This window comes from Daktulosphaira vitifoliae, unplaced genomic scaffold (genome assembly GCF_025091365.1).
Source record: "Daktulosphaira vitifoliae isolate Bord-2020 unplaced genomic scaffold, ASM2509136v1 Scaffold_4, whole genome shotgun sequence".
NCBI classification, from domain to species: domain Eukaryota; kingdom Metazoa; phylum Arthropoda; class Insecta; order Hemiptera; family Phylloxeridae; genus Daktulosphaira; species Daktulosphaira vitifoliae.
The window spans coordinates 9,205,912-9,218,572 of record NW_026099575.1 but is presented as its reverse complement, the minus strand read 5'-3'; the positions used below and the strand labels follow the sequence as shown (position 1 = coordinate 9,218,572).

The following is a 12,661-nucleotide window of genomic DNA, read 5'->3' as shown; positions in this document are numbered from 1 at the left end:
TAATAACAGAGATAAGATAAAAATACACACACTATACATTGACAGACGCGCGTACCGGTTTAAAACACAACCGTCCAGATCTAAGTCTGAAGTTCAACTGAACTGAACTAAATTAATATTAATACAAATGAATAGAATAATAAAATATAATGACATAGAATGATATAGAATGATTTAGGATGATATAGAGTGAGTGTAACTAGCGCATACTAAACCACGACTGACTGTAGGGCACCTACAGTGGGAGTCCTTTTCCCATGGTTGCCCCCTAAAACCCTTGATCAGCACATTCCTGTGTTCGACGACAGTCGGACGACCATTTATTATATACTCTATACAATTATAAAATAATATCCAGGGGTTCTTAACATCACGTTGAAATGAATATTGCAAACCATATAATACTTATTTAATATATCACTAGTAACAAATCATTTCTGTTGCAATTTTTTTAGAATTCTTTATAACTATAGAATAATTTTAAGATACAAATATTATTTTTATTAATTTATAATAATAAAAACTAACCGTGGGAAATCCTTTGGTATTTTAAACATTTTACAATTTTATTTTTCGGTAGCATTTCTCGAGTTATTGCAGAATTTTACATTACAAACATAAACCATTTTATTAAATATTGTATAAAAGATGATGGAAAATTAATAAAATGATTAAAAGTAAAATTCATATAATATACATTTTTACACAATCAGTATTACTTCTTATTGTTACAACAAAAATGATAATTTCAAAGACTTCAATAAATTGGCTGCTACTTTTTGTTTACATATCGAAGTGTCCATTGCCTGACTGTATCATAGCTGTATTATAGAAAATCAAATTTCATTAATTTTTGTTATTTAGGCGTTATCAATAAATAAAATATTTTATATATAGTAAGAGACCATCTTTTGCCGCCTGAGCTGTTCTAAAAGCAAAGATCACAGATATGCATGGGCATTAGAACTTTGCCGTACGGCTGATTTCTAATTATAATTTAATTAATAAGTGTCGTTTTGGCACAATTAGGACAATGGTTAGCTATATAACACAATAAATTACTGATTTAAATAACAACTGTCATCTGTGTAACTGAAAGTAATAAATGAACATATATAACTATAGGAAATTTTACCAGAAAGTAAAACTAAACTTCGACATGAATTGTTTATATTTCATAAAATTAACATAATTAATACATCACCGTCTTGATCATAATGCACAATAATAATACTGAATTGATAATAACTCTGCTGTAGTTTTACAAATGCAATACTGACTAATATTCAAGTGAATTTTTACAAATACAATGAATAGTAAAATTAAAAAAATTAACAATTATTTTTTATATACTTAATCGCAAAACAAAAACAAAACAAATTTTATTGAACACCATCGAAAAAATTGACTATTTTTACTACTACAGAAAAACATTACATTTTTAATAAAAAACCCGACCGAACAACACGGTACTAAAACTGATAAGGCGTCTTAACAGGTGATAGCGCACAAGCACTACCACCTGATTACACCCAATCAGTGCAGCTCGCACACTCGGCGCGAACACCATCGTTATTTGATAACGTTGTATTAACTAGTGATTAATTGATCTTGGTCGTGTGTTTAAAATAAAATGGGAAAAAAAAAGGTATTAGCTAGTGTACTTTTAAAAAGTATTATGGTCTATCATTTAGTCTTTTCATTTAAGATGATAATTATCACATTATTTATAAATTATATTCATATTATTAGAATAATATGATTCTTAAATTTAATTCTTATTAAATTTAACTATTGAATTTTGTTATTAACTGATTTTCAAATCTAATATTATTAAAGATAAATTTATATCATTTGATAATTTTATTTAAAAAGCTCTATCATTTTTATGACCAAAGCCAATTAGATAAATTTTTGCACTTTTTATTTTATTTTAGATCGCATTTGTAATACTCAATCACATTTTGAAATATACAGTTTTATTACGAATGATAGTAATAAAAAAGATATAGAATATTATAAAGATAAGGAAGATGTGGATGAAGATTATTCATACTATTGGAAGAAAATAACAACCTTTAACTTAGAGGATGTAAAAGATGACTATGATGAAAATAATGAAAATGATATTGATACAAACGACTCCATTGAAATTCAGTCAACTTATAAACCTCTTTATATGATTGATTATTGTCCATACGGCATGTAAAGTAAAATTTATAAATAGTTTTTATAATGGATTCTCTGTATCATCATTACTTATTTAGAAATATTTTATTTTTTTCCTTTCCATACGATATCTTTTAATGTTAAAAAAAAATTTTGTTTGTAAAATAGAAAAATTAACAAGCAAAACAAAATTCTGTCTCAGTAACAAAACTATATTTATCAATTAATAAATTATCAACTCAATTTCTTTTCAGTGTATGGCATTAATTTAATATACTACATTCTCGTATTCAAACTTCTAATAAATTTCAATTAAAGTGTTAAGAGAGATGTTATAAATTGTTTTTGTAATGAATACTGTAAAGAAGATGCTTGATTTTTAATTAAAGTTTTTTTCTTTAATTCAATGTTTTTTTTTTTGCAATCGTAAAGTTTTTTTAATGAATATCCCTTATATCTTATGTTAAAATGAAACTCCCGGTAATATTGTGCGAGTTAGTTACTTTCGGTTTCGTGACATATGATTATGCCGGAGAAAGAAATTGGGAGTGGACTGTGGGATTAAGGATAGTCCTTAAACTAGAAGAAATGATAAGAACTAGAAAACAAGGGTTATATATTAAAATAATAATAAATATAAAATATCATAGAGTTGTGGATGGGGGGTCACTTAATACTAAAATGGCCGACAAGGCAGCTATGAACAAAATAGATAAATATAATTATTACAAACAATTGACGCGCCCGGGGTATTACCATCGGACTGATTTGGATATCACCCAGATCAAGATGCTAATACACCGACCGTGCTGTGCTTCACTAAATTCCACATTAAAACATCCCGAGATGCCTTATCGCTTATCGGCGACTGTAGGCGTTGACATAAATACGGATCAAGTCCGCCGGTGATTAGCAGTATTATCGTATACTTACACCTGTATAATAAGTGCGTAATATATATACATATTATTTAAAAAATGAATTGTAGTTATTTTCATTACTAATATTAATTAACATTGATATTAATTTAATTTAATTTTAAATCGTTGTCGTAACGTTAACCGCTACCACGACAACTGGCGCAGTCGACATGATAAATTTTTTTTTTTTTAGATTGTAAAAATAAAAAAATGTGAGTATTATGTCGGAAGAATGACATGATTGAGCATTTATTAATATTGAGAGAGAGGCCAAAGGATTTGCTCCAGTTAGTAAACCGCAGTAGATCATCTTGTAGTAAGTGGCAGTCAGATAAGGAATTGATACGGAGGAAAAGTTTCATGTCGTCAGCAAATATAAGTAATTTAGAATAACGGAGGACAGATAGTGCGGAATTAATGAAAAGAGCAAACAGAAGAGGAGAAAGAATTGCACCTTGGGGTACTCCAGAAGATGTAAGACATTAAGAAAATAAATAAGTTTGGAGCTGAATAATACCGTGTAAATACCTTGATGTACTACCAGAGAACTAGTTAGATCATCTTTAACTTATTTATTACCGCAAAAGTATTAAAAACCGATTTCATTAAACCGAAACTACGGAAATAAATAAGTTTGGGATATTAGGAAAAATTTTTTTATTTTTTTCGTTAATACTAGTCTAACCATTAAAGTTTATTTATTTATATTAAAATGATTAAACAATTAATGGAACAAACAATCGATGAAATATATAAAGAATTACGGAAACGTAACATAAATTCGCAGAGAACTAAAGCCGACAAAATAATAGCGTTGGAAAGTTACCTTAGAGAAATGGAAAACGTAAACCCGAAAAATTATAAATTTAAAATCGAAAACATGGATACGGAAACCGAGAAAACTGTTAACAATACTATTTTTGACGATGTTACTAAAAATCAATCGGGCCGCGGCGAAAGTATAAACCAAATAAAATTTTTAGACAACACAAAAATTGTCGTATGGAAATCTTGGAAAGTAAATTCGACACGTTATCTAACTGCATTAACATAGTAGATATTGACATTGATATTATTCAATCCGCTTGACAGAGAGAGACATGACCAACTTGACGTTATGATGGCAGTAGCCAAACAGGACTTTAGTGACCATTTAACGCTGGAAGAGGTAAGGGAGTGGCAACGCGAGGACTCAGGTATCCAATTACCTGATTAAGAGCATTAGGGAGGATCCAACGAAAGCAGCCACTGAATGCCGAGTATGCGCTTGTACCAAGCCTTTAAATCGGAAACCCGAAGACAGAAGACCACCAGAGCACCCCATCAGCTGTGGGAAGTCCTGAACATAGATCTAATCATTAGATTCTAATGGGACCATACCCTCGCTCAGCTCGTGGAAAGACATTTCTTTTGGTTGTAACGGCTTTCCTTATTGGATCGGCTACAACCCTAGTCATTATTGATACTCTCGAAAGGGAGGTGTTTCCCCAAGTTCAATTATCGGACAATGGGCCGCAGTTTACAGCTAAGGAACTAACACGCGCACTAGACGACTGGGGGACAGATGGGTGGACCACTTCGGTATACCACCCTCGAGCGAATCCGGTTGAGCGACGTAATGAGGAGCTGAAAATAGGTCTTAGAATTCAGCTACGCGATAAATCACATCGTTTCTGGGACACTTGTTTACCAGCATTACATTATGCACTACGCAATTAAAGGAATTCGGTAACCAGCTTTACCCCATCCGAATTAATGTTTGACATGGAAGGTAAGGGACCGGGTGATTGGTTGCTACTTGGAAATAGAACCGAGGTAGCCATCGATAGTGAGCAAAAACAGCGAGTAAATAAAATAATGAACTCAAATCAACGTAAAGCGAAGATTCCACTACAACTCTAACTTAAACAACTAAAATNTCATATTTGGTCGCATGAGAGGTTTAGAAGTAAAATGAACTATGCTAAAAATTTAATATAAGTATGAGATATTTACATAATATATATTCATTTGTTTCTTACCAGATTCTAGCAACATGCGATGAATGGTTTGTTGATGGAACCTTCAACATAAGTCCACAATTATTTTCTCAAGTTTTTGTGATATTAAGTATTCGCAATGGAGGTATACATCCTTGCCTGTATACTTTACTTTCAAATAAGGAACAAACAACTTACCTACGGCTAATTGTTGAAATAAAAAACTTAGTACCAGGAATAATTGTTGGGAGTATATCTGTGGATTTTGAAGTGGCCATCTATAATGCCTTCAGAATAGAATTTCCTAATATAGAAATTAGAGGTTGTTTTTTCCATTTGTTGCAAAATCTTAAAAAACAATTGGGAATAGCAGGGTTAATGACGTAAGCTATTTATTACAAATTATTTAAATTGTAATTTATTCACATAAATTATCCTTGTAGAGATTATAGAAATGACAGCGACTTCAATCTACATGCTAGAATGGTAACAGCTTTAGCGTTCGTACCACCAAAAGATGTAGTCGGTTGTTTTGAAGAATTAAGTGAGATATTGGAAGTAACTTATCCAAGATTACAGCCAATATTGGATTGGCTTGAAACTTTTTATATTGGACTATTAAGAAGAGAAGGGGTGAGGAGGATACCTGCATTTCCTATACAAACTTGGAACCTTTATAATAGAGTTAATGCAGGACAAATGGTAAATATTAAATTGAAGAATATGAAATAAAATATAAATAATCGAAAGATTATTTACTTATTTAACTATCTATGGAACCTAGAGTTCATTCAAAACATATTTAAAATTCATTTAATACAATCAGTTCTAATGTCCACATTGGAAGACATACATTTTTACAAGTTTTTAAACAATAACAGCCATATTTTTGTTGACAAAACAGTGTAACCAATTGTAAATGTTAGCTATAATACAGATATATAAAATTTCTGTTATCAGAATTTTTTTCACAATAAAGATTTAAAAATCGAAACTCTCAGCATACCATTGAATCATTAGTCAATAAAGACACAATACCAATATTACTAAAATTTAAAAATCTAGATTTAAATGAGATTTAAGAATTATGAAAGCAATTGAATATATTTATACCACTAGATAACATATTTTAATATATTATTATACTGTGAAAAATTGGTACATGGGTTTTTGAATTAAGCCTTCAATATAAAAATTCAACCTAATTAAATTAGAGTATAATATGAACCAGCTATTAGTGTATTGTTTTTCAAGAGCAGTTCATTAATAATAAACGTAAAACTTAATAATAATGTTAATTTTAGACTAACTTACTTATACTTATTGACTAATTTATAATTTCTTGATTCTAGAAAACTAATAATATTTGTGAAGCAGCTCATAGAAGATTACAAGCCCAACTGAGCATGACAAAACCAACTGTTTGGAAATTTATAATAGAATTGAAAAAAGTTCAGGCCGAACGCGATATTTATTATGAATTTTTGGTTGCTGGCAATGATCCACCTCCAACTAAGAGTTTTTGTAGAAGCCAGTAACAGAATATTGCGCCTGGTTCGAGATTACAGCAATAGAACAACAATAGACTATTTAAGAGGCTTAGCCCATAATTTTGTAATTGATCACTGAAATAAATATAGGAATTAACAATTTTATTAAATTATCAGAATTTTCATTTAAGCAAATCTAATAACAAAATGAGAGTAATTGTTTAACTTGACTGCGAGACTTAGAAAGTACATTAATAATTATGTGAAAATAGGTACTCACGTATTACAAAATTAATAATAATCTGGAATTCTGACAAATTTACTGGAAAAAAATGAAGTACAGATGTCTTAATAAACCATCATAAACAAACATATAAAAGTTGAGTAGCTATTCGTCCAATTTTCTTGCTGTGAAAATACTCCAGAATATTGAGAAACATCGTTTTATAGAATGCCAAGCGCCCTACCTCGCGAGCTGAAAAAACGCCTCTTGTTTGCGATTGGTTGCGCACTAAATTATCATTGTTTATTTGCTAGTAGGTGGAGCCAACTCTCCCCACCATCGTATATTTTTTAGAAATTTCTATTTTATTTTTGTGGGATTTTGTGACTCGGCGCATTTTTTCTTTTTACATCCCAAATTGTTATACATTTTTAAATATTTACAGGAGGTGAGGTACAGGTAGATCCGAATTATACCTATTGTGACCCCAGAGACATATTTTTTAATAGGCCTCAAAAAGTTGATTAATTGTAAAACAAAATATCTTAATGTACTATATTGCCATCCGTACACAAATAGAAATCAGCAGTTAATTTATCAACAATTGATGTTAATGTTATACACATCTGAACATCGTTTTTGAGCTAAGGATCTTTTGCAGTTAAAATAATATCAGAGTTAAGTTAGAAATTCATAATCGTTAATTGTATGCATTTACAAGAGTTTGATGTTGTTTTAACAACAGTATGTTTTAATATAATTATAGTTTAGTTTTAAGTTAAATTCTACTTGTAGTATTGCTTTAATGTTACTATTACTTAAATTCAAATATTTTTTGTCGAAAAATACAAAAATTTGATGAGATGACTTAAAGGATATGGATAATGGGGGTCGTTAGCTATTCCTATTTATTAATCCTAAAACCTACGAGTCTACCTAAGATATAACTTTAGTTATATGATCAAGTAGTGATACATGTTTCAAGCTTATTTAAAGCAATACATTTTATTTAAATTTAAAATTTATAGTATACATTTTTACTTAAATACTCATTATTTAAAAGATTTTTATTAAAAAAAACTTGTCTATAATCATACAAAGATAATATTATATTATATATTGTTGGCTTGGTATGTAACTTCACTTACCGTTTTTGAATTACCAATTTAGAGCATTATATTTATAGAAATACATATTATTCTCAATTCTCAATGGGTGTTAAGTGGATACCTTACACAAAATCGTCTACATCTTATAACAACTTCAACATTTTTTTTTATTTATTTGCAGTTGATATTTTGTTTAATTCTAAATGGTATCAAGGCCCCTAAATAACCAAATATCCATAAACTCATTTCTTACAAATACTAATAAAGAAACATCTATTTAGTTAAAATATAAAAGGGAACTTCATTAGATAATAATTATAATAGTTTGAATTGGTGTAGTAAAGATATGTTAAAATATAAAAATTATTACATTACATAATGGAATCATTTACTTTTTGTAAATTGTAAGTACAAAATACACTTACAAATTAATTACAATAAAGATAAGTCAGTGACATACTATATATTATTAATAAACAACAAGATATAAATTTTTAAAAAAACAACTATATAACAGTTATGAATATATTTAAGAGTAGCATACATTTTACCATTACCTAAAACTCTTTTGATAGTTGGTGTTAAATCGGATAAATCATTTTGAATCCTGAATCATTTAAATTCTGAAAATAAACATTTATATAAATAATTACAATATAACATATAAATAAATAAAACAGATTCAACTAACGATGGTTTCCAGGACGTTGTTTGTTTTTGTTTGGTACTAGATATGGAATTAGTAGAAGTTTCAATATGTTGTTGGTTCAAGTATCTAAATAATTTTTAATTTAAATATGATAAGTATCAAAAATAACAACTAAAATATATAACAAATAATTTAAAATAGATATTGGATATAGATACACTTAAATTTTATGTGTTAAAATAGATGAACTAAAGTGATTAATTTATTATGCGCTACTTAATTGATCAAAAAATAAAAATATTGATGATTTTTTTATTGGTTTCTTTTAGTATGTTTCTTTAAATGTATCATTCATAAAGTATTTTTTTATGTTCATCCCTTTTACCTCATAAGGAAGTCAAATTTAATTTTCATAATAGCAATACACATAATTTATTGGCTTTTTTGTTAGATAATAATCTAATTAAGAAAATGACTGGTCAATAACAACTTTTGGACCACTATTTCAGATTTTATTAATAATTTACAGTAATGATTAAAGGTGAACAGTTTGTTGCTGTTTTTATAACTAGACATTTCCAGCCATAGCACTCAGTAATGCTATTTAAACCTCGATTTTTAGCCTTTCTTATTCATAAGTTAATGTTCAGTGTTTTTTAATCTCATCAAAGTTAAAAGACAACCCAATTGTGCTTAACCAAACTTTTGCTAATTCAGCTTCATCTATTTTAATTTTTATATTAAATAAATAAATGAATTGGATGTATTAGCATGAATATAAAACAAATGTTTGACAATATTATTACTAAATGTTAAAATGAAAATGTTAAAATTAGTAATGTTTCATAGAAGTTTTTATTTTATCTTTTACTTTCAATAGCACCTATATTCAGAAGCTGGTGTACAACATTTTTCCAACATTCCACTTTTGCATGGAATTATTTTGACTTGATGGTATAAAATATACATTTCTACGAGATAAAAATATTAATATTAAAACTCATTTTTATTTTTTAATGTTCACAAAAGCATGTATAATTCAGTTTTCTTAAAATATATATTATTAATAGAATTAAAATTAAACTTAAAAAAATTCCTATCAGTTAATAAAAGAATGCTGAGGTAACATGTATTAAAACTTTTATATACACAATTTTATTAATTTTGAACTAATTTGTTAAATTTATAAATATTATACTATGTTTTCATTTAAAATACATTGGTTATTAAAAGGGTAGGTAATTCAAATATCAAATAGATACAATAACCTGATTTTTTAATATTTATTTTAAACTATGTCTTAGTGTGTCCAAAGTCTGGTCACAATGAGATACCATAACTATTTTTAAAAAAAAGTTTTCTAGTTTGAAAAAATGCTTTAATTATTAAATTTATTGATAGGTATTTGAAAAATGTATTTATTATTATTATTATTATTAATTGATTATGATAATTTTTTGAAAAAAATGTAAATTAATATAATAGTTTTAAACCTATATCCTACTTCTTGTTCTTTTGGAAATATTTCAATGATAATTGAAGAAATTTTCCGAAATTAAAAATCAGTTCCTCTAAAACAAATATTTAATATAACATAAGTTTAATAAATAGAAATATTAAATTAGTATAAAATTAAATGTCTATGATTATTTTATATAAGAACTATAAGTTTTCATGCATGTTAACTATTTTAACTTGCACCCATACATATTTAATTTATAATAAATATTTAAAATAACATAGTGTATATTACCGAGCTTTGTCTTTAAATAAATAATTTATTAAGTCTCGTAAGTGTATTTTGAGCATCATTAGATAAATGTTCATGGTTTACTTTTGCATCAGTCAAAATAAAACGACCATAATTAGTTGAATAAATCAAGCTCATAATAGACTAAAAGTAATACATATTATTTTATAATTTGTCATACTTAAAGAATAAAATTTTATTAGTATATTACCTGCAAAGTCCATTCTATTGGTTTATATGTTCTATACTTGGAATTTGATTCAGTTAGAGATGAATATGAGGAAAATCTATTAAAATTAGTTTGCACATTTACAATATCATCACTTTTATTACTATTTAAAACACTCCCTACATTGAAAATTCCATCTAAATTTTTACATTCTGTCATATAACAGCTATAATTATTTAAAAAATCACCTATTTGTATTTAATATAAAACTGTAACAGCCAAAACAACTAAAATCAATAGTTGAATACTATAATTTAAAAAATGTATAAGTTACAGATAAATAAGAACCTTAATAAAGTTAGTATTGATTTCCATGACTGAAGTAAAACTGCTGTATTACCACATTTTAAAAATTATAATACTTAAACTTATATGATTACGCCCCAAATTTAATAGGAAATCATGATTTTAAGTTTAAATTAATTTACAAATTCTATGTTAGAGTACATGTAATATTATGTTTACGGTGATGTTTTGTCACGTAAATATTTATTATCAGTGATTATCGCTTATTCGCCCTTCTAAAAATAACCTTTTGTAATATTTTAAATGGAATATCAACAAGCGTTATGATATAACAATGATTGTATTAGAACTAAATATTTCTAATGCATAACTAATATTCATTAAATGTTCAACATAACTTATAACAATGGCAAAATTAACATGGTTAAATTATTTAAACTCCTCAATTACTAAAAGTTATTTTATAATAACACTCAGTCTGATAAAATCAAAACATTTTGTTTTTACACTGGTCCAGTTAGTATCTCAATTAATAATAGTGTTTAAATCAAAACAGTTCTAATATCATAGATTGACAAATAGTATTTATATTACAATAAGAATTCACAATAAATAATACATTTTATATTACAATATATTACAAAATGTTATGTAATAATCTTTATATTTTAAAATATCTTTACTACCCCAATCCAACCTATTATTATTATCTAATAAAGTTTTTTTTCTATTTTAACTAAATGGATGTTTCTATATTAGTATTTCTATGTAAAATTTAGTTTATAGATATGAGATAATTTTGGCTTTGACACCATTCAGAATTAAACAAAATAAGTATTTGTTAAGTGTTGATAATGGTAACATTTTCCGAATACATATTCGCAATTTTTTAATAATTTTTTTGTGGCTTTTGGAGTTAAATAATTTTAATATAGTTTAAATTTTAAATAATATTTGCCATAAGTGATCAATTTTGATTATTAAAAATACCAATTACAAATAAAAAATTTCTTGATGTTGTTTTGATAAGGTGTAGAATATTTAGTGTAAGGTATCCACTTAACACCTACTAAGAATGGAGAAAAATATATATTTCTACACAATATGATGCTATAAACTGAGTATTCAAAATAATAAGTGAAATTACACACCAAGTCAACAATATATTATGATATAATATATAATGCATAGAAAATATTATCTATGTATGATCATAGATAAGTCTTTTAATAAAAATCATTTAAANGATCATAGACAAGTCTTTTAATAAAAATCATTTAAATATTGAGTATTTGATTAAAAATGTATACTATAATTTTTTAATTTAAATAAAATGTATTGCTTTAAATAAGCTTGAAACTTGTATCACTACTTGATCATATTACTAAAGTTATATATTTTTTTATTGTTTTTTATTATTACAATAATCAAATAAATAAAACATAATAAATATGGCTTTGAACATTTAAAAAAAAAAATTACTTGTGTGTATATATATTATAATAATATTATCAATATTCAATATAAATATGTTATTGATGTTTCAAGTGAAATGTGTTTATTTTTAAATAAGGTTGAAATAATGAAAAAAGATAATATGTTAGGTAGGTCGTGAGATCTGTTTCCTGTAGTATTTCTGAGGTGTACTTAGTTTCGGAAGGATTCAAAAACGAACCCTGGGAAGAAATTTTGCACTCTTCTAGTGATAGCGTACTACTTAAGGGACTTAAAACTAAAATTGCCATCGCAAACTCGGTGACTCTACGACCAATAGCCACCGAGTAATAAGCTATCCAAATTTTGGGGTAACTTGCCTGAGTACCACTAGTCAGTTGCTACTGGTCCAATCCAGTTTACACGGTTAATGGGTACACTCCTTTTTTATTAATTTACTGTA

General features: G+C 27.0%; 2 protein-coding genes across 2 annotated transcripts; one reads left to right on the top strand and one right to left on the bottom strand.

Annotated features, from left to right (window-relative positions):
- Positions 1 to 3,969: 3,969 nt before the first annotated feature.
- Positions 3,970 to 6,703, top strand: LOC126904915 (uncharacterized). The gene is made up of 4 exons (XM_050684319.1): positions 3,970 to 4,107; positions 5,114 to 5,451; positions 5,512 to 5,770; positions 6,421 to 6,703. The coding sequence occupies exons 1-4, from the start codon at positions 3,970 to 3,972 to the stop codon at positions 6,604 to 6,606; spliced, it is 921 nt and encodes a 306-aa protein (XP_050540276.1). The 3' UTR covers positions 6,607 to 6,703.
- A 3,470-nt stretch (positions 6,704 to 10,173) lies between these two features.
- LOC126905253 (uncharacterized) lies at positions 10,174 to 10,866 on the bottom strand. The gene is made up of 2 exons (XM_050684782.1): positions 10,501 to 10,866; positions 10,174 to 10,433 (listed from the first exon to the last, which is right to left on the bottom strand). The coding sequence occupies exons 1-2, from the start codon at positions 10,675 to 10,677 to the stop codon at positions 10,305 to 10,307; spliced, it is 306 nt and encodes a 101-aa protein (XP_050540739.1). The 5' UTR covers positions 10,678 to 10,866; the 3' UTR covers positions 10,174 to 10,304.
- Between the last annotated feature and the right edge of the window lie 1,795 nt (positions 10,867 to 12,661).